The 22977-nt window shown below is 39.3% G+C and overlaps 2 protein-coding genes across 2 annotated transcripts; one reads left to right on the top strand and one right to left on the bottom strand.

Annotated features, from left to right (window-relative positions):
• Window positions 1-260: 260 nt before the first annotated feature.
• Window positions 261-5269, bottom strand: LOC306966991 (cilia- and flagella-associated protein 157-like; the record flags this gene model as incomplete). The annotated part of the gene is made up of 7 exons (XM_079561852.1): window positions 5045-5269; window positions 2176-2447; window positions 1525-1678; window positions 912-1179; window positions 694-815; window positions 466-616; window positions 261-392 (listed from the first exon to the last, which is right to left on the bottom strand). The coding sequence occupies exons 1-7, from the start codon at window positions 5203-5205 to the stop codon at window positions 261-263; spliced, it is 1260 nt and encodes a 419-aa protein (XP_079417978.1). The 5' UTR covers window positions 5206-5269.
• Window positions 5270-7039: 1770 nt separating this feature from the next.
• Window positions 7040-22977, top strand: dmrt1 (doublesex and mab-3 related transcription factor 1; the record flags this gene model as incomplete). Its single annotated transcript, XM_079572150.1, has 5 exons — window positions 7040-7252; window positions 8091-8244; window positions 10187-10341; window positions 14490-14676; window positions 22826-22977. 5 exons carry the CDS (start codon window positions 7040-7042, stop codon window positions 22975-22977), a joined length of 861 nt encoding a protein of 286 aa, XP_079428276.1.

Below are 22977 nucleotides of genomic sequence, written 5' to 3'. Positions count from 1 at the left end.
GTGGTGCTTTTCTTTGTGTGATCATAGTACAACTTTTGGAAAATCGATGACAAGAATATCCTTAAAGTAATTATTCTTTAATTGCCATCGATTTCTTAACCTTTGGATTTGGAAGTATGTTGTTTGGCAACTATATCAAATGACACCCGCTCTTTGACAATTCAGGGAACGCATGATCACATTTTATTCCCTCTTCCTGACAAGTCGTCTGCTCACTTCTTTGTCCTAAGAAAAATGCAGAAGGTATAAAATAGTTTACTTTATGTAGATCCAAAACACATGAATAATACCTCAACTTTGGCGTGTTCTGAATGATCAAGGATCACCAGCAGCTTCTGCATGAGCAGCTTCCACCTGTCCACATGCTCTTTTGATTCCTCCACGTCGGCTTCCTGTTTAAAACGAGTAAGCTTGTACATTTCTGACCTCATTGATCCCTACAGAAGATATTGAAAAAACATGTACCACCAATGCCTGTTTCAGTATAATGCACCCCTTCTGTAGGATGCTCTTCATCTCACTCCTCTTCCTCCGCTCCTGTTGTAGCTCCGCCTCCATACGACTGATGTCACGTTGGTTCTGATTGCACTCCTTGAAGACAGAGGCTTTGTCCTGCCTGAACACACAACAATGACAACATCAGTGCTGGACTTGCATGCAGCTGATTTGAATATTTTAGCACGTCGGCTGAACCTGAGTGTCTCCATCTCGCCCAAACTGTGTGAATGCAGAGAGTGAAGCTGTTGGTGCTTTTGTCTGCATTGATTAAGCTCGGTTTGTAGCAGTGCACACCTGTCGGTCAGCTGTTCCAGTACCTGAGAGAAAATGAGAAATCAGAAAGTTGCTAATCACTAATATAGGTTGTATTCGTGTGACACAAATTCATAAAATAAGAAGTGAAGTGTTCTGACCTTTTTTTGAACACAGTTTTTGCGGGACACCTCTTTTAACATTTGCTCCAAGTTTTCCACGTCCAGTTCAGCCACAGTCTTCTTGTTGTGCAGAGCTGTGTTCTTCAGCACCAGGCCCTGAGCATGCTCCGACAGCAGGGTAAAGCGCTCCTTCAGCTGCTGGTTCTCCTGTAGGGCTACACTGGTGGTCTCTGGGAGCCCCTGGTTGACTAAGCGCTGGACCTCTGCCTCCATACTGCTTGCATGGCTCTCCAATTTCTTCTCCCACCTTTAAAGAGATAAGACAGTGGTTTATTTTTGAAATACGACAGATGCTTATACTGTATTTATCTCCACTCCTTTCTAAGTGGCTTCCAAAAGGCACACACACTTAAGTGTGTGTGCCTTTAAGTGATAAGTGATAAGTGATATTCGCTATAACTCATTAGCATATCACTCATTAACTTATATGTCACTGCCTCATATTTAGTGACTTGTGCACCAATTGATTGAGTTATGAACACATAATCTGCAAACATTTAGGTAAATATGGTAAAGTATTCATGTAGACTGTCTGAGTCTTGTAGTTAATCAAGCATCCTTAAAGTACTTGCTGCCTCAAATGTAGACCAACCTTTTCTTCTCCATCAGAGCCTGGATGTCCAGGTTATGGAGGGTGAGTTTATGCTCATTCTCTTGTTGAGACAGTTGCTTCTTCAGAGCTTCCAAGTTTGCCGTCAGCTCGCCTCTCTCTTTTAAAAACTTCTCCACGAGGGTCAGCTTTTCCACTAAAACATTACATCAAATGTTTGAATAGACCTATTGCTCTAAATTTGATCTGAACATGCTTTATATATTTTTTTGTTTTAAAATCATGCAAAAAATAGGGATAGACATGATCAGCTGTAAGGTTTAGTTATTAAGCTTTTGGCCCAGCGTGAGCAACGAGATGAGACATGTGTAGCAGCCTTTGACTGTTGGCTGCATGTGAGCTGTAATCATATTGTCACATGCTCTGCCAAGTTTGCCTGGTGGCGGGATGATTTTATCCCCAGTTAATAAAGGGCCAAGCCTACCTGCTGTGGCCCAAATTTAAAGACTACTTTATATTAATAATAGTATTATACATCATATAGATCTAAACAGGTGGGTATAGATCGCCTCTAATGGGATTTTTTTTCTTGCAGTAATTAACAATATGTCAGTTAGAAATTTGCAACATAAAACAAATAATTTGTGCAATTTCATTTTTTTGCTCAAAATGTCAAGTTTAAACCAGACTCACCCAGTGCTTTATTCTCTACAGTCAGTGTGCCAGCCTTCTTTTGTAGTTGTTCCTCGTCTATACTGTGCTGTTGCTGCATCTCCTCTCGCTCCCTCTGAGCTGTCTGCTGAACATTGTCCAGGCGTTCGCTCAGCCTCTCCACTTCCTCCTCTTTTGCCAGTAAAGAATATCTGAGAAAATCCACTATGTCGGCCTTCTCCTTCTCAAGGGCACTGTTTTTGAAGTTTAAATCCTTCTTCTGCTTCTCCAGTTCATCACATTTCTGCTCACATCTGGATGAGACAATGTATTATTCAGTAACTAAAAGAAAGCATAAGGATTAAACAGTGAGATACTTACTTATTCCACGCTGTCCTGTGAATGTTTTGTTATGGCCAATAAAAAATATGATAAAATGTAAATGTTTGGGTGGTATTAGTTTAAGCAGACACTGTTTACTCATTCTTATGATTTTGATAAAGATCAGACCACATTTTATAACCAATTTAGGCAGAAATGTAGAAAATAGCATTAGAATTCTCACTGAACTTAGTATAATGCATAGTATATTGCATTAGTTACATTTTATCATTTGTCTGTAGCCTCACAAAGATTTCCATTTGCTTTTTATGGCCTTTTTATGACCTCCCTGCTGAGAGTATCATGACATGATACTCTCAGCAGGGAGGTCCAGGAAGCTTTTACAGTTTTGTCCTGTCCTTCATTAAGAAATGATAGCAGCCTATACAAAACAGAACCCACAGGGGGAAAATATGCATGGGAAAACACTAGGAAAGGCCTTGAACAGATATCCAGAAGGGAGGAATGAACGAAGGAGTCGGTGCCTTTGACTGAAATTACAAGTCTTTTTTTTATTTTTTATCTTTTGTTCCCCACTGTATAATCTGTGACAGTGTTTCCCAAACTTTTCAAACTGCATTCAGAAGCACTGAGAGGCTGACCCAAGATACATTTTGCCTTCTTTAGCACCTGCTCCTGTTATAGAGAATGCAAGTTTCACTCCAATGATTTTAGAGCAGGTTTTGTGTTTATCTTTCACGGACAAACCCTTCAACCAGAAAACAAATGGAAAAGTTAAGAGGCTCTCTTTAAAGCAGCAGTATACGTTGCTGAGAATCCGTTTATTTACATTAAAAGAGTTCAGTTTCCTTAAAGATGAATTCTCTGCTGACCACGTTTACCAATGGAGTCTGTGTTTGTATTGCTATCAATCCAAGTACCGAGATATTTGTACTTCTCCACAACATCAACCACTTTGCCATGAATGTGGCTTCACTTCCCTGACAATGTGACAAGTCTAAAATCTTGGTTTAAGAGACCTTTAAATCAAGATCAATCAATCAATCAATGGTTTTGTATAGCCCAATATCACAGCAGAAGTTGCCTCACAGGGCTGCACCGAACATTAAGGCAATAAAACAGAGCAATAAATATGGCAATGTAGAGTTCAGGTGAATGAAGTATCCAGGCAAACATAATAGATGGTTACTGTCACACCATAGGACAAGCTTTGTCAATGCAGGGCCATGATTAATTTCTGATCCTGAAAGTAAGGACTCCAGGACTGTGTCATCTGAAAACTTAACCTCTTAGCCCCCACCTGAACTGAGCACATTTCTCCAGTTTGGCTTTGCCCAAATCTAAAAGCTTCTTGAAAAAAGCATCAAATTGGCAACGGAAAAGAAGATGAAAACATAACAAAAAAAGCAACGAAAAAAGACCACAAAAAAGTGACAAAAACGCAATGAATAAAGCGACAAAGAAGCAATATGAGAGTGACAAAAACATGCCAGAAAAGCAACAATAATACAACAAAAAGTGACAAAAAAGCTATGGAAAAAACGATGAAAAAGCAACAACAACAAAACAAAAATGTGGCTACAACACGACAAAAAAGTCAGGATCAGTTTTGTAGGCCTTAGCTTTCAAATGAGACATTACACTGTTGCTCTCCAGTCGAGAAGCTTTTAGATTTGGGTTAGGCCGAACTGGAGGAAATGCCCTCGGTTAAGGCTAAACTTAATCTTCTGAGTGGCCCTGCATCTCTGTGTGTACAGTATGAACAGGAGAGGTGACAGGACACACCCTCGAGGAGATCTTGTATTGGAGATGGACACTGGGGACATCTGACCATTTACAAACAGTTGCTGGATCTTGTCTGTGACAAAAATTTAAATCAATAAAAGATACTGGCCAGGCAAGTTAAAAACAGTGGCATGCATCAAGAAACATTTGGGGCAGCACATTATTAAAAGCAGAAGAAAAGAGTGTAGCGACCTCCACACCCTTGTTTTGCTGGTAGGCACAATGAAGCGGGCCGACTTTCCCCCTCTATCAGTGAAATCTCAGAATTTAAAATGTTCTCGCAAGTGATGTAAGTGTGACCGGCCAGAAATGATTCAATTCCTTAGAAGAATTTGGGAATCGGGATAACAGTTAAAGTTTTCACAAAGTTGGAATCTGACCAAGATCTACACAGCTTTGGAACAGCCTGCTAAAAACACCACTAAACTGGGTGGCACAGTGGGGCAAGATACGCCCACAGATAGCATCAGGGCCCCTCGCTTTCCCCACCTGTACCTTTCCAGATCAGATACCACCTCACAAAATATTTTACCTTTTAAGTACCATAGGGCAAGATCAAATCATGGCTAAACAGGGTCTAGGATTTTTATTATTTTTTATTTTATAAGTATTATTTTTCCCCCACTGCGTTGAGGACTAAAACATGACACTCTATCTGGCTAAATTAAGAAAGGGAGTGCTGTAACACAACATTGTAGCTAAACCCTTGGATTATGGGCAAGTTTTCTCAGGCTGGTGACAAAAATGGATGGCGTTTGTGTTTGTGTTGCTCAACATAGCCTACCTTTCCAACTTCTCATTCAACAAGCGAATCTGTGCTAAATAGACGCTCTTCTCTTTCTCTTCAAGTTCAGATACGACCTTTGTTGTAGAATCCAAGTCCCTCTTCGTCGCCTTTTTGTCGTCGTCACTTTTAGCACCACTTTTAGTCTTTTTTTTGGGCATCCTTTTGCTTTTTTTACTCGAAGTTTCAAGATCACGAACCAAACTTGCGGTTGCTAGGATACATGCTGAGTTCATGGACACGTTGGAAATTTTACTTTCATGTACAATATGACGTTGCCATAGACTGTAAGTTGCACACGTTTTATTGCCTAAAATAGTAAACTACCAACACTTTTATTATGTAGGCTAGGTTTAACCTCTTAACCCCCCTAAAACCGAGCATATTTTCTCCAGTTTGGCTTTACCCAGCTCCAAAAGCTCCTTGAAAAAAGTGTCAAAATAGAGACTAAAGCAGCATATCAGCCGCAAAAGAGTGACAAAAACATGACGAAATCGCGACGAAAACGCAACAAAAAATGCGATGAAAAAAAGAGACGAAAACAAGACAAACACGTGATAATGCGGCGACAACACGGCAAAAAAGTAACAATCAGTTTTGGCAGGTCTTAGCTTTCAAATGAGCCGCTACCCTGGCCAAGAAGGCTTCTGATTTGAGTAAAGCCAAACTGGAAAAAATGCAGTTGGTTAAAGTGGGGGGTAAGAGGTTAAAGGTTAGTGCTAGATCGTATGCTCCGGAGGGACGGTCTGCTGTGAGTTTGTCTAAAAATACAAATAATCCTTAAAGTTTTAACCCCTTAACTCCCACCTGAACCGAGCACATTTTCTCCAGTTTGGCTTTACCCCAATCCAAAAGCTTCTGGAAAAAAGGGGAGAAAATAGCAACAAAACAATGATGGAAATGTGACCAAAAAGCGACGAAAACATTGACAAAAAAGCGACGAAGAAATTTATGAAAAAATGACAAAAATGGGATAAAAATGACCAAAAAAATACAAAACAGTGGCAAAAAAGTGACAAAAAAGTGACGAAAACATTGACAAAAAAGCGACAAAGACATTTTTGAAAAAATGACAAAAATGTGATAAAAATGACCAAAAAAAAATACAAAAAAGTGGCAAAAAAGTGACAAAAAATTTACGAAAAAAGTGACAAAAACGTGACAACAAATGTATTAAAAATGGACGGAAAAAAAATGACAAAATTGTGATTAAAAATGACAAAAAAAAATTACAAAAATGAGTTGAACACCCAACAAAAAAATGTTGGAAAAAAAAAAAGTGATGACGTGAGGAAAAAGATCCTCTCGGTTCAGGCAGGAGTTAAGAGGTGAACCATTTCCCTGGCCCTAACCTTAATAAGTGTCATGATATCTCACGTTTTCACAGCAGACTGTCCCTCCGGAGCAGACGATCTAGCACTAACCGAGGTTAAAGGGGCTAGATGTAAGTTAGCCATTTTATAGGCTACTCACTACTGCCACCTCAGGTCATATGTTTAACTGCACCTTCTATATTTAGCTTGGACCCGAAGTAACACCTTTTTGAGTGACAGTGCAGGATTTTAGAGGCAGTTGTGGTGAATATGTCTGGGCTCATTCTACACCTTAGGACATTGTTGGAACATGTAGGGTGAGGAAAACACATATATATATATTGTTAACATTTTTAAACTATAGTCCCTTAAAAAAAAAAAAAAAAAAAAAAAAGTGAGTGCAATGCTGCTGACATGTTTTATTATGTAGGCTAATCTCTTGGCATAGGCTAATAATGCAGAACATCTCGATTTATTTTTTTGCTTGCTCTTCCATATCACTCCGTTTCCTGAAAAAAGAAAAAAAAAAGACCTCCTCCCACCCCGCCATGCCCAGGGTGAGTGTGAAATAATTCTGAGCAGCAGTAGCTCAGATGAGACAGGGATTATAGAAGACAGTAGCAGATTCAGGAACTCTTCTTAACTTTAGGCTTGTTGTTATTTAACTGGGCTTGTCGCTGTAATGAGCAAGGAGAAGCACAGCAAACAGGTGCCGGAATGCTCTGGACCTCTATCTAAAGGCCTCAGACCTGCAAGGAACCCTAAATGCAGCCGCTGTAGAAATCACGGCTACGTCTCACCGTTAAAGGGACACAAGCGATTTTGCAACTGGAGAGACTGTCAATGCCCCAAGTGTAAACTGATTGCTGAGAGGCAGAGAGTCATGGCGGCCCAGGTAGGTCATTATGAGCCTCGTTTCACTTTTTCGAGCGGCAAAATTCATATCTGCAGGAAAAAGTGTTATCTTGTTGCCTATTCGCATTTAGCAAGTTAGAGTACAACGCATAAACCTTTCTAACAGGCTAACAATTCAAATAATCGCTTTTGCACACATTTTGCACCAATTTAATAATGCGTGTGTCACGTGTTCAGGACTAGCTTAGAGGAGCTACGGTTAATGTAGCAAACAATCATGTATTTACTAATGGTGAGTTGCTACAATACATGTTGTTATTGTTATAGCGGTTGCACTTTGTAACAACTTTCCTCCACATTTATTGAGCATATGTTTCCATCACATACACCACAATCAAATAACAATGATAGCCCAAAAAAAGTAAAAAAAAAAAAAAAAAAAAGTTTAGATCTCAAATAAATTTCTGTCATTTTACTTTTAACTATGTGATATTATGTTTGATTGTTTTATTTGTAGAAGTACAGCACCTAGAATTGTACATTTAACATTTTGTTATCAAATCTAATAGGGTTTGGGAAATTCCACAGTTACCATGGAGATCTGCTATCTTTGCAGCTGTTAGCATACATTTCCATTGACTAACATTAGCTAAAAAAAAACAAAAACAGAAGAACTGCATTAGCTGCAGAGTTACTGCTGGTAAATACATATAACACACTGTGGTGTCCAAGTGTTTTAATGGGAACAATAACTCCAGTATTTGAACTTTTAAAAATCTCCATTAGTTTACAATTGCTGCTAATCCCCATACTGCTTAGCGACATGACATCACATTCCCCAACTCTATCATTCATTCATCATTCATCGCTCTCTTTAGGTCGCTTTGCGTAGACAACAGGCCCAAGAAGAGGAGCTGGGGATTTGCAGCCCCGTGTCTCTACCTGGCCCAGATGTGGTGGTCAAAAATGAAAGTGGAGCAGATTGCATGTACTCTGTGGAAGAACCAACCAGCGCCTCTGTTGCTGTGACAGGTGACATGTTAGATAAACGACCGCGAGTGGCTCATCCGCTTTTCCAGATGTGACACTTGATTGTGAATAATTACACTGATGATTCACTTTTAATGCCTGTTATCTCACTTACGCCTTGCACAAATTATAGCTCATCAAAGGTAGTCACTTTATTCTGTGAACATCAGAGTGTGGCCTTGGTCCCCGATTTGGCAACTGAGAGAAAAGGCTGGAAAAAGGGAGTAGAGCACGCTGTGATTTTCTGATGGCGGCAGTTCAACAACAAATGTCATTATCTCAGAGGCCAGTGGTTCACAGTGTCTTCCCTGTGCTTGACCAAAAGTTCAGGGTCTGCCCAAGAAGAATGTGGCCTTGTTGATAAGAAAAGGCACAAGTAAAACGGTGACGCTGTTGTTTCTACAGGCCATATTACTTATTGTGTTGTGATGATAGCTCTTGACAAAATCACACGTCAGACCAACAGATGGTGCTGTTGACAGGGCATTGAGTCAGACATTTTTGATTGAAAAGGCAAGAAAACAATGCTGATTATGGTCTAAAATGATTACCAAGCTAGCAAAAAAAAAAAAAAAAATGTCCCCAGGAACCTGCCACCTCACATAGGCTTAAAGAAGCTATACCTGATTGTACATAGAAACAGAGTAACTCAACTTTCAAATTGCTATTTTCTAGTCCAAGCTCATCTCAAACTTTCCTAATGCATTTACAACATCAAAATTTGTCACAGTGACTGAGTTTTAACCAGGTTTCACAACTTTCAGGGAGGAAAACTGTCTAGCCAGACATTTTATGATTGTTTAAAAGGCTTTAAAACCAGTATTTTTGGGATAAATGTTTGCTTTTACCATATACTAAACAAATTTTATTCCAATACAGAAAATTTAAAAAATCAAGGATAGCTCTTAAGTCTTTTTTGTATTGAAATCTTTAGGCATCCTTGGCTCTGTCCGCAGCCAATCAACATGTTACAACCTAAGAAACACTCCTGTCTCTTTCTGTCCTCTTTAAACTCTTAACCCCCGCCTGAACCAAGCACATTTTCGACAGTTTGGCAAATCTTAAAGCTTCTTGAAAAAAGCGTCAATATAGCAATGAAAACAAGGGCTGAAAAGGCCACAAAAAAGTGACAAAAATGCGGCAAAAAGAAGCAATAAGAGAGCGACTAAAACGTGCCAGAAAAACAACAGTAATAGAACAAACACATGACCAAAGTGTAGTGCCTCATTTGAAAGCTAAGGCCTACAAAACTCACTTTTTTTGTAGGCCATCTATAAAATACGACTACATTTTTGACCTTCCAAGAATCACCAGGATCAAGCTCAAATCAGAACTGAACTGTTCCAGAAAACACCTAACTTTAACCTCTTAACCCTCGCCTTTACTGTGCACATTGTCACCAGTCTCCTCATTTGAAAGCTAAGACCCACAAAACTGAGCTAAACTGATATTTTTGTTGTTCTCACATATTTGTGTCTTTTTTGTTGCGTAGTCATCTTGTTTGTGTTGCTTTTTTCTTGTGTTTTCGTCGCTTTTTTGCTGCTCTTTTGTTGGGTGTTTATCCTCACTTTTCGTCTTGTTTTTGTCTCTTTTTTTTTGCTCTTTTGTGGCTTTTTTCTTGTGTTTCTTCTCAATTTTGATGTTATTTTGTTGCTTTTTTCAAGAAGCTTAAATTTGGGTCATGCCAAACTGGGAAAAATGTGCTCGGTTTAGGCGGGAGTTAAGAGGTTAATGCAAATGCAAAATATAAAAGGAAAAAACAAATCTCTCTTGAAAACAAATAATTGCTCGTCCATGTAAACACAGACTACTGTTTGAGAGCACAGGGCGTAATTAAGAATAGAGCACATTTAGCATACAACACATGTATAATTACCACATAATAACACTCATAACATTTTTACTCTATTTTGTGATTACTAAAAAATGTGTGATCTGTGTCCAGGAAGTCGCGCCATGTCCTCCTCCCCCAGCTCCACCGCCAGAGCTGTCAGTGAAGGAGCGTCCGACCTGCTGCTTGAGACCTCTTATTACAATCTATACCAGCCTTCGCGCTACCCTCCCTACTATGGCAACCTCTACAACTACCAACAGTACCAGGTGACAAACAGGCACACGCACAACAATGTGGACAGAAAAATGTGAGGGAAAAATGGTTGTTACTGCGAGCAAGTTCAAGCAACATTTATTTGCTATTTGTAGAATAAAACCTCATAAATGACAATCGAAAGCTACATGGCATTGGGCATGTACTAAGAACACTTACAAAACACTAAGCTCCTTTGTAAATCATGTTGTTACTACAGTTTTATCATCTAAGAGATAACGCTTTACCTTTTCTCCTACAGTAGAGTAAAATCCTTATGTCTCCAAAATAACACAACTGCTGTCATGTAGTTTATTATGAAACATTTAACATGTCTTATAACTTATAATAATGAATGTAGATGTAGAAGAAGTCAACATTATTCAGCTCATGCCTGGACTCATCCTCTCCAATCGTAAAGGGGAGTGAAGCAGCTACCGCTTACCTAAATCTAGCAGAGTTTTAGCTGCTTTCTATTTGCAAGACATGATTTGTAGTGAAAGCAATCTGAGGCCTGAAATAGTCAGGACAAGTCTGGTGAAGCTGCTTTGACTCGCTGGACCACCACATTGTAGGGCTTGACGATATGGTAAAAAAAAGAAATTCTCATATTGATCAATTTCAATTTTCGATTCAATTTTATATTTTCCAATAATAACCTCTTAACCCCTGCCTTAACCAAGTGCATTTTCTCCAGTTCAGATTCACCCAAATCCATAAGGTCACACACAACCTATTGGCTAGTGTAACGCCTCATTTGAAAGCTAAGACCAACAAAACTCATCCAAATGGATCCTTTTCTTCATCCTTTTTCTGTTGCTCTTTTGCTGCTTTTTTGTCACTTTCTCATCACTTTTTTGTCACATTTTTGTCCCTCTATTGTAGCGACATTTTTGTCGCTTTTCCATCGTTGTTTTGAGGTCTTGAGAAGGAGCCATTTTGAATACACAGATGCACAATGGGTAAAAACAAAGCATATGTCCAGGTATGTTTTTATAAGAGGACTACACTATAACACAGTCAAATCATTTTATAACATGAGTAAATGAGAGAAAACTTTCAATGTTTCTTCTTCTCATATTTACAGTATCTCAGTCATCTACAGCAAAAGTTTCAAAATGATATCTCTAAAAAAAATTAAAAAAAATCCCTATTCACCTGCACTGTCGCTGGTATGTGATGGTAAACTCATCTTCACAGTCTTAAAGTTTTACATAGAAACATGCACAAGAAGAATGATTTGCTTGAGTTAAAGAAGTTGGGGCCGCGGGTAATTCAACTTCCTCCATATCGAGTACAGCAGTTTTAACCAGACCGGGATCAAACAAGACACACACAAAGTCTCTCCAGCTGCACTTGATTTATGTCTAAATGTATCTCTATTGTGGCAAATGAGATGAGCTTCTGTGTGAAATAAATTAGTTCTATAACATTGGGTAGATCTTTGATGAGGTGGTTTGTTTTTTATGATGGCCGTTTGTCCATCTACCCTACACTCCCCCACATCCAAATAGCAACATCTCGTTTTGGGGTCACTGCCTCTGCTAATCTGGCAGCAAACAGCGGAGCTTGAATTGCAAAGGTTAATGGTGTTGTCTGTCGGGAAAGAGGCTCAAACCGCTCTGCTTCAGTGCTCAAAGGAGAAAGTGAGCACATTAATGCTAATCAGTTAGCAGTCTTTAGCATAATTTCGCCATCCTCCTTTATGATTTATGGTATTTTCAATGAAGTTGTCAGCTTTAGAGAGCTACGTGCTACGGTTATTTAAATTCAGATAGCGCTTTTTTTGTACATTGCATAGCGCCTCAGTACGATGATAAAATAGATGATGGGAATATTTATGGAGCTGCGTGTGGCCTTCATGGTGTTATTTGTTTGACAGCAGTCGTCAGTGTTGTTTACTTTTTAATTATCTCATCACATAATACACTTTTTATCTGTTGCTTTTTTCTTCAAACACTCCTTTTCTTCTTGTCTTTGTTTTTGTTCATTTTGTTCACTCTCATGAAATAAAACTATTCCCAATGTATTTTTAGTTACATTTACATCAGTAGGTGATTTATTAAATTGCTGCTATGTTTTTCTATACTCTTTTTATTACTCGGAAATGACTCAGTGACTTTCAGAAATTATGACAGAAATGCCAATGGACTTGAGCTGCAAATAACAATTATTTTGGTAATCAATTATTTATGTGATTAATTGATAAATCGCTTGGCTGTGAAAGGTGTTTGAAAATTGTATCTTTTCAAACTTTTTACCACATAAAGCTGAAGTGACACCGTTTGAGGACATGTTGATGGAGTAAAAGTTATTGTTTGTCTTAGTGCTAATTCTGCTTCTGATTAAATGAGACACAGACAGATATTTATGACATTTACAATGTACAAAACACTACAGACCCTAACTTTAAAATCAAAGTTGTTTTATTTTCACGTTTATTTACATTTATTGTTTATTCCTGGGGTCCATGAAAATGCTACATTTAAAATATTACAAAACATCATTACATGTACAAATACATAATTTAAAATCCCATTCCTGAACACCACAAGAACATGCTAATACAATATTTCAATACACCAAACCTGGGAGATTATTGTTCTCTTTAGAACATGTTTTTTTTTTTTTTTTGCCATTCTTTTAAAACAGCTTTTGAACACCAATGCTGTTAAAGAATGAGGTAGCTTATAATAATAATATAATAGCTCTGAACAGAACAGTTCTTTGATCTATTTGAGTCTGCGTTCACCAGAAAACGATACATCAATTACTAGAATAATTGTCAACTATTTCAATAACCGTTTCATTGTTGATTTATCAATAAGTTGTTTCAACTTAAACTTAAAGGGAGTGTATTTGGAGGCTCCTTGTGCCAATTCTGATTTCTGATTGGATGAGACACAGACAGATATTTATGAAATTTTCAATTTACAAAACACTACATACCCTAACTTGAAAAACAAAGTAGGTTTTCATTAAAATTAAAAAATTAAAAATCATGTAATTTTTGCTCGATTTTAGTCTGTGTTTACTAGAAAACAATTAATCGATTACTAAAACTATTTCAATAATTCATTAGTTGTTGATTTATTGATAAGTTGTTTCAGTCCTAATAGTTGGTAACAAAAAGATGAGGTAAGAATGTTCAGTAAACTTAATGAAAAAAACATCCATCCATAGTGTGTCCGTTATCAGTGCCTGGTCCGCACAGTGAGGCTGGGCTTCATGCAGGTGCATCATATCTCACTATTGCATCAGGGCAGTGTAACAGACATGAGATAAAACTGAAGCTGCTTCACTCAGGAATGTAAAGACATAAGACAACCTAGATCAGAGTCTGAAGCAGTTGTTTAAGGAAATGAATATTGAAACATAATTTCAAAACATTTGTCTGTCCTCCATGTTTCTTGTGAAAAGTAATCCAAGAAGTGCACACGGATCAAGTCCAATCTCCCTTGTATTTTTCACAGCCTAACACAGGAGCCGAGTGTAGCTTAAATAACAGTTTATAAAGCTGCCAGAGAATTGATGGTGTGGACAATACGGGTGACATATTACAGGCTGACAGAAATCAAATTCCATAAAAGTGAAATTGAAAACCCTCAGTGAGACGGGCTGCCGTGAGCAGACAGCTCATTTTAAAGTTTTCAGAGGCGCTGAATGCCTGCAGTGCATGTTACAGATTATTGTAAATCACATGTTTTATTTTCCCAACTCCGTCGTGTGTGTTTTGAAAACAACAGAGATAGAAAGGAGTAATAGCAACTCAAGATTTGTTTAATTGACATCCTACATTTCTAACTGTAGTTGTGAGATCATTTCAGGGAATTTTGATAAAATGTAATGATTTAGTTCCTCTGATCAACGCGTCTTAGATTACAACACGATTTAGAAGTGAAAAAGATGTTCAAGGACACACAACATTTGATGTAATTTGCAAAAAAGTGATAATTTGTATTTTTCGTTGGTGTTCTCACACAAAATGTAGCAATGAACTAAAGAGTTGAAAAACAAAGCTGAGATTTAGCTACAATCTACTTCGCAATTATAAATGATCATCGTGTATGTGTGAAAGGTGATTGTGTGGGGAAACTGTCCTCTTATTTTGTGTATGCAGTTGCCTTTTGTCATGATTGGTTCTCTTTTTTTTGTCAAACAGATGCCCCATGGAGATGGACGTCTCTCAAGCCACAACATGTCCTCCCAGTACCGCATGCACTCCTACTACCCCACAGCCACCTACCTGACCCAGGGCCTGGGCTCCACCGGCTGTGTGCCCTCCATCTTTACAGTGGACGACCACAGCAGCAACAACAATGGCAGCTGCCCTGACGGCATGACAACCTGTGAGTGGCACACACATACCTGGCCTTAGGCTTCATAAAGTTTTGTCCAAACGACCGTTTTAACTGCAGCCAAGGGAGGGCCCTCATCAGCACATAAAAGAAAGTTTAGAAAGAACTTTACCAAACCAGGCAATAAACTGATTCTAAATCATGGACGTATGCTGTAGTATTACTGCCATTTTATATTGAATGTGGGAAATCTTTTTTATATTTTATTTTTCATTTCAGAGGGAAAAAACAAGCTCTTTGGTGTTAGATATCATGTTGTTTTTCACCTGTCTCCTCCGTATGAGGGTCCCACGTCAACCACCTGCACAAACTAATATGCTCCATTTCATGACACCAACACTCGCTGTGGGTGGTCTCTCAATGTTCCAAAGGTCCAGAGGTTTTATCATGTTAGACTGAATATGGCGGAGTATGTTGCATATAAAACTTGTATTGCTGGAGTCAGTGATAACATCCACATGCCATACTTTTGTTATCATGCTAATAAGTCCCTCTGCTGATTATTGTCAAGTGACTGTCTATTCAAATGCTGTCACATGTGTTCTGTGGTGTGGTAATTCTCAGAGAAGCCGGTGCCTGTGAGCACACAGGACCTCCCTTACACTAGACTGCCAAACAGTGGCCTCAGATTTATCTCCCTCCCAAGACAGGGCTAATCATTTGGCCAAATACAGAGCTCCACATAACCTTCAGTAGCACCACGCTGTCCTTTGCCTCCTCTCCTCCCCTGCTCAGCCCTCCCCTCTCGCCTGCGTCGCTGTCTCCGCAAAATTGCCTTCTGGAGTTAGTGAGCGGGAACAGTTAAGATTTACAAACAATGATGAAGCTTGTCATGCGTCTTTCTCCATCCGTCACGGCGGGCGGACGGAGCTGTGGGGAGAGCCGTCCTGGTGTTCTTCATAAAAGCCAGCTCTGTGTGAAATACGCCCCCCGCTCGCCTGTTTACTGCCCCGCGCTCGTCAGCACCTTGGCGCCGTAAATCGCTGAGCGGGAGGTGACAGCACAGTCCATCAAACTCCCACCCCACCCCTGTGCCCTCCCAACATCTCACCTCACACTGTCCCCTTCCACACCAGCCTCACCACATCCAACACTGAGCGCAGATGAGCTGCCCCAAAAGAGTTATGGCTGTTTCAGTCTTACGGCAGACAGCTTCAAGACGACTCTCCACTGTTTATGTTCTTTCTTTCTGTCCTTGTCAAGACTTTTTTAAATGGAGAACTGTTCAAAGTTTGCAAGCATAAACTTTCCTTTCCCAACTTCTTTTGTCAAACTAAATTTATACTCGAGACAAACTTTAAAATCGAACGTGACTGGGTTGGCTATACGAGGCCTGGTTTGTTATAATGGTGTCAGCACAGAGCATACAGTCATTTAAATGCAAATCAGATTGTTGAGGTATTGCAGATGTTAATCCTGCTAATCGATAGACCTGTGTGAGCCCATTAAGTTAGAAATCCATTACTATCTTTCAAGATGATATTTTATTGATTTTTTCCAGCTTCAATCTATACTGTACTGTACACCAACGTGAGTTACTGCGTATAAAGCCTGACGTTTCAGCTCCTTTGCCTACACTGGAAAATAATGGCAATGAAAATGGAAAAACAAAAACTGCTAGAATTGTTTTCACTGCATCTCTTTGTCTTTTGTTAAAACAAAGTCAGATTACGCTACACTCGTATACCACCTTCACCAGGACAAAACTTTCCATTTGAATTTAGGCTTTGATCGCTTTGTTTTACATGTTTTGAGCAAGTATCTTTTAAGCCACAAGTGCAGTTCCCCGGTGTCCAGTAGCCCGTTACAGTCTGTAAATGAGACCTGAAGAAGGCCTCCGGGGCCTTTGCGACTCCATTCTCCTGTGGGGCTCGTCAGGTTGTCTTTTCCTCCCTGCTGTGCTGCTAAGTGGGCCAGACCTCGGGCTGTGATGGCTAAATACCAGTGTAATTGTCTGCTCATGGCACAAGTCCTGTTGTAATGTGTTGTACAACAGCACCATTAACACAGGCCTGGGGCTGTGGAGGCATTAAATGGCCAGGGCTCAGTAGTTTATGTCCTCTTCTGCTCACTCTCCATTTCTACACTCAGGCACACACACCTCAGTCTGAAGGCTGCATTCAACATGTAGCCACTGAGCTGCACTGTTCGGATAAGTTTAGAAATACAGAATAGAGTTAGGCCTGTCACAATAAAAAAATTTGAAGTTCGATATATTGAGGTAGGAAAATATCACGTTAAACGATATTATTGAAGACATTTTGACAGCAGAGAATCTAACTCAAAGCTTAAAAATGACAGAAAAAGCTTTGTTCAAACAGTACTTAATTGTAAAATATCCCACAATAAACACAACTTACTTCAGGTAAAATATTAAGTGTTACATTAAACAAGAGGGGGCAAATTAAAGCCACGCCGCGTAAAATCGTACCCAATAAATAATATTGAAATACAAGCGTTTATATTATTTTCATAATTGTAAACTACCTCATAAATGTACAAACAAACAAACCTCTCCTAAGACATGACTGTAACTTTACTGGGAGTGGGTACGTGTCCAGCTCGTTTCCATGGAGATGTGACAAAAGGCAGTAAAATTTGAGAGTTATATAGGTTAGGTTCTCATCCAAATCCATTCTTTGTTTACCCACTGCAGAAACAGGATGTTCTATGTTGATGTGGTCATTGGGATCATGTTTTGTGTTATGGCAACAGTATAGTACGAAAGGTTACGCAGTGTGCCTTTAATGTACAGACGATAAATGTTAAATTAAATGTATTGTTTGTGTTTCATTTATTGAAGGATAAGGGAATGTAGTAATTATCGTGACTGCTCCAAGTAGAGGTCCCTTTGACAATAGCATTTGCATAGTTATGGTAATCACATGGCAGCTTGATTACTGTATTACATCTGTCAAAAATGTGGGTATTCTTGTGTCCTCACTTTGGCATTGTCTTTCCTGTGGCCACTGACGGCGAATGTGTTGCTTGGACAGTCCTGGGAGCATCGATTGCCCGGGCTCATTATTGCATATCTATAACAGATCATGTCAGAGTGTCTGCTGATGGAGGGACAGGCCATTTGGGGAGCTGATGGGGCACAGTAACGTAATGGTGATTTAGCATAGAGACAAGCGCTGGGTCACTCCTCTCAGCAGTCATCTTCACCAGGCACAGATTGGTTAACAAAGCAGGGCCAAAGGGTCGTCTGTGCTTAATTAGCCTTTGACCCGCGCACCGCCTTGTGCCAGACTGCTTTGTACTGCAATAATGACTATTCAGCTTTGGAACCCGTGGTAGTCGGAGCTACACACTGTATTGATGCTTCTGTTCCTTTACATTTAGACCATTTAGGACCATTCAGTTTGGACAAAAAAGTTGATCCTAAGCGTATCCTGCCTAACAAAGTGACAAGTGTGCGGTCAGTGATTGGAAACTGCAGGTGAAGGTCTGCAGTGTGAACACAAGAGGCCAGAGTCTGCACTCTTCACTGCTCAGTGCTTAAAGCCGTCTGCTCTTTGACTCAGTTTTCTGCACCATTAAGTCCCATACTGACCCTGTGATGAGGAGCCAGCCACTTCTGTTGTCCCTGTCCTGTCCGTATCAACCAGGGCCCGGACACACACCTCTCCAATCGGCCAGGGACATCCTGATGGACACTGCCCGTATCCTTTTAATAGCGGACATTCCATTCCAGGATGACCTTGTCATGTGACAGGGAACTCTTCATGTTTAAGATTAGATTTTTGTAATGTCCTGCTATGAGTTCATCAGTCAAAATTCACAAAGTTAACTTTTTAAAGCTGGCATTTTTCTGCGCTAAATGTCACTGTAGATATTATGCATTTAGAGACTGTAATGGACATGACTTTCCCTGTGAAAAATATTACAAATAAGTCAGATGACTTTTGTCACACCTGTCTGTGTTGAAGTGCCTTCATATGTATCCATGGTAGAAATCCACAGAGCCGCCTGTGCATCAGTCTGAATGAGCGTATCCTCTCACATCTGGGCTTTTGTTTGCTCTTTGGCAGCAGCAGAAATGATTGCACCTTCATCCACTCCCTCTCACTCTTAACAGGACGAATGGGAGGTTGAAAAAGATTCCTTTTGTTATTTCACACAAAAGACATCTCATAGTTTGGACATTTTCTATTGAGTGCAGAGAGACTGTCGGGGGCAAAAGTTCACTGAGAAAAAAACCTCCTTGTTTGGTATGAAACTGTAAATATATCTTTCACATTTAATATAACAATGAAGCATGCAGCATCCAGTGTTTCTGGATGGCATTTGGAATAAAACATTTTTTTGAATTGTCTTATCATTTACAATTTTTTTACCAAAAAAAGTTGCTTTTCCATTATTTAAAGCCACATCGCGTATACTTTTCCCCGATAATACAATTGAAATACAAGCATTTATTTTATGACAGATGTTTTCATCATTGAAAAAATACCTAATAAATGTACTAGCAAACATGTGCTTTTGCTGTGAGCGGAGATGTGACTAAAGGCAGCAGAATTTGAGATTCAAACAGGTCAGGTTCTCATCCAAATCCATTCTTTGATTTTCTTCCGCTTAATCCGGGGCCAGGTTGTGGAGGCAGTGTCTGAGCAGAGAAGCCCAGACTTCACGATCCATGCGACACCAGGCCTCAGAGACATAGTCCCTCCAGCGTGTCATCCCGAGGCCTGCTCCCAATAGAACCTGCCTGGAATCAGGAGGCATCCGAAACAGAGCCACCTCAGCTCAGAGAAGATAGCAATTAGTAATTTACTTGAAGGAAAAACAATTTTTTTCTTTTTTTTTCTTCTTAAATTAAGTGCAAAAAACTTGCCCATGGACAGATTTCTTAAATATTGTATTTGTAATTTATGCTGAAAAAGCTGTCCCATAACTGAATATACCTACACCTCGACTTCTGTAGGTGTATTCAAGTGATTTAAATTTGTCTTTGGATGTTTCTTTCACTTTATGTGTCTGTTGACTTTGATCTGAAAAAAATAACAGACAAATGGGACTTCTGCATACCCCTGCATAAAATATTAAAATATACATATAATATGTCTCTCTAGTTCCACCAGGCCCAGATAAAAATCCGAGCAGTGTTAAAGTGGGTCTAGAAAGGATCTCTTATGTCGAAACTAAATGTAAACCATGTCTAAGCCATAACCCTGTCTAACTAAACTATTTTTTGTTTTCCTAACTTGTGTTTTAACACAAAACCATCCCATTTTACTGTATTTAGCTAGCATTTGAAGTTATATTTTAACCTTTCCACATTGTGTCGTGTTGGCACCACATTTGATCTCAGCCTCTGATACGGTCATAGAGCTGCTGATGAAGAGGAGGATTTAGCTGATTCACGCTCTCACACTCTCACTGATATTGCTGCACAAGTCGACCACAAGCAAAAAAACAAAACAAAAAAACAGCGGGCTGCACTTAGCTACACAAACATTAGTATTAACGATCGAACCGCCGCTTTAGAATTGGTGACAAACTGCAGACGTGGAAGAATTGGAGTCCGAAACCAATCAGGAAGTTAATGAGGAGAGAAATTGCTCCTCTTTGCGTCCCACAGCAGAGGATGAGAGTGGGAGGGGCTTGGGAAGACACATGTATTTCACCTGACACATGGGAGCTGTCAAATGTTGATGTTTTTGCTCATCGGAAACGTCATGAATTCTCCTGCCACAAACTGTTTAAAATTCAGAGTTCATGATTAGGCCTCCACGTTTGAAGTATAAGAAACATAATGCAGATCCCTTGCGTAGGATAATGAATCGCACTAAATTCAGTAAAACCAAACATACATCTGATCCAGAAGAAGACAAACCAAAAGTGCTAATCCAGCAGATGCCGTTATGTGCCCTAATGACTGCAGGTCGGTGTTATTAGTTTGCCGCATGAGGACTCTGTATTATAATGGGTGGGTGCACATAACTCACTTGTTTCCTGTAAATGGCCTCGTACTTTTGTGCACTCTCTGTCTTCTCTCGGCTCATTCAATTTGCTGTAAATCCTGCGCTTTTCATGTTTATATCGTCTGCTGAATACAGACTCAGTGAGAAGCGCTGACGACGGGCTGTCGATGCGCTATGTCTCAACAATAATATTTCTCCTCTTCTTATTGACTTGTGTTTGTTTGAAGGCAGTTTATAGTACGCGTCCCTCTGTTTTGACGAGGACTAGCAATATATAATTTTAATGATTTTAGGGAGTTTCATGGGGATTCATTCATAACGGCAGCCGCCACGATTTACTGCGGATGTTTCCTCTTCATTTCTGTGCGCAATCTTTACTAAAAATACAAACGTAAAACTTGCATGACGTGAAATAGTTCTGGAGTTTTCAAAACACATCCTCATGATCTAATGTTGGTAAATGTACAGCAGCTTTTGTGCCGCTGTTAGTGAATTCATTTAGCCGATCCTTAAATACTTTTAACACATCCACACCACTTTTAATTATTTGTATTTAATTATGTGGCAGTTTGATACTAAAATATTTTAAATGTCCTTTCTAGTCAAGGTTCAAGATGAAGCTTTTGCATCTCTGTTATTCTGCACATGAAAATATTGAAAATTAAAAAAATCCACACTTAGTCAATTTAAAAGCAACAGAGATTCATAAGTTTATGCCGCTCGGCATGTGTCAGACAGCCAACACTGACTTTCTCAAAAGCACTTTTATCTACAGAGCTATGAAGGAAGCGATTGTGTTGCCATCCAAACTGATAAAAATAAAACACAAGTCTGTCTTTAAAGGACAACTGAAGAGACACATTGGAGCTGACTATCTGTATTGTTTCTGTGATGTCATATATTTTTGTATGAAATTAAATTTTGTTTTGCAGTAAATTCCGTTCATTACCCATGACTTAGAAAGGCACAACCTCAATGTGTCTGGAGTTTTTTGTTATTTTAATGTTTAGAATAAAACACACACACAGATACATAACCATGGTGGTCAAAGTATGTCATTGCACTAATTAAGCAAAGGTACAGATACTTCTGTTCAAATATTACTCCAATAAAAGTCGATTTGTCAAACTTTTATTCAAGTACTGAAGTATTTGCTGTTGAAAATACTTTAAGTAATACATACTTATAATAAATACTTTAAAAAATATATAAGCATTTTGTTTTTTACAGATGTTTTTATTGTCGACAAATACTTTGCTGGGAGCGGGATGTCTCCTGCTCGTCTCCATGGAGATGTTGACTAGAGGCAGCCAAATATCATCCATCCAAATCCATTGTTTGATGATGACTCACTGCAAAAACTGCCCTTTCTGTCTCGGGCTGGTCTTGAGAAGCGGAACAGTTTAATCCAAAATGTTACACAGTGTGCCTTTAAGTTTTCAAAGTAGAATGTACAAATTACTTTGAGATTAATGCTGTGAGTAACTTTGTGTTTTCAAAAATCAGGGGTTTGTTTTACCCAACGGACAATGAGTTGTTGCAATAGTAACAACACATCCCAAATTACCCTGTCTTTACAGCAATGCGACGGGATAAACCCTCTTCCAATGTGGTTTTCTACTGCAGATGGCAAATAATCTGAATCTGAGTCTGTATCATTGGCAGTACATCTGTACAGCGCCAACTACTGCTCTGGAGTGTTCATTACAAGTTAAAGGGACTATACGGAGTTTAAAAATGTTACAGTGAGCTTAATATAGAACCTGCAGTTACCCGTAAGACCTCAGGTGGCAGTAGTGAGTATAAATATGACCAACTTGCATCTAGTCCCTTTAAGTTACTACAAGTTAAGTTATATTTTATTAATCCCAGCACTAACCGCTGCACCAACCTATTATGTGTTTCGTTTTTTTCAGACAAACACAACCAATTTTATACTTTTACTTTGGAGTTGTAGCGGAAGACAAAGTATTATATTTATCTTTCAAATGTAGTTGAGTAAAAGTAAGATTTTCTGAACAAAAACGCTTCTCAGTTAAAGTGGAGATCTTCAAAAACTATCCATAATTAACTTATCTGACCACCTTTGTGCATAACATTAAAAACAAAACAAAACATGGGATTAAATGAACTTCCTGCAGTCACTGTATGTAGATTTACCATTTGATCCTTCTCCTTTGACCGAGTCGTCGTTGTGTGTGTGTTTTATGCAGCTTTCTCCAGCTCTCTCCCAACCGGCCACGACGGCTCCATGACCTGCCACTCTGTCAGCGCCCTGGTTAGCTCCGACGTCAAAGCCGAGTGTGACGGCGCGGCAGAGAACAGCTTCACCGTGAGCTCCATCATCGACGACGCCACCAAATAA

The sequence above is a fragment of the Gobius niger genome (genome assembly GCF_951799975.1).
Source record: "Gobius niger genome assembly, chromosome: 1".
NCBI classification, from domain to species: domain Eukaryota; kingdom Metazoa; phylum Chordata; class Actinopteri; order Gobiiformes; family Gobiidae; genus Gobius; species Gobius niger.
The sequence above is the reverse complement of the archived record's forward strand: the minus strand, read 5'-3'. Positions and strand labels throughout refer to the sequence as shown.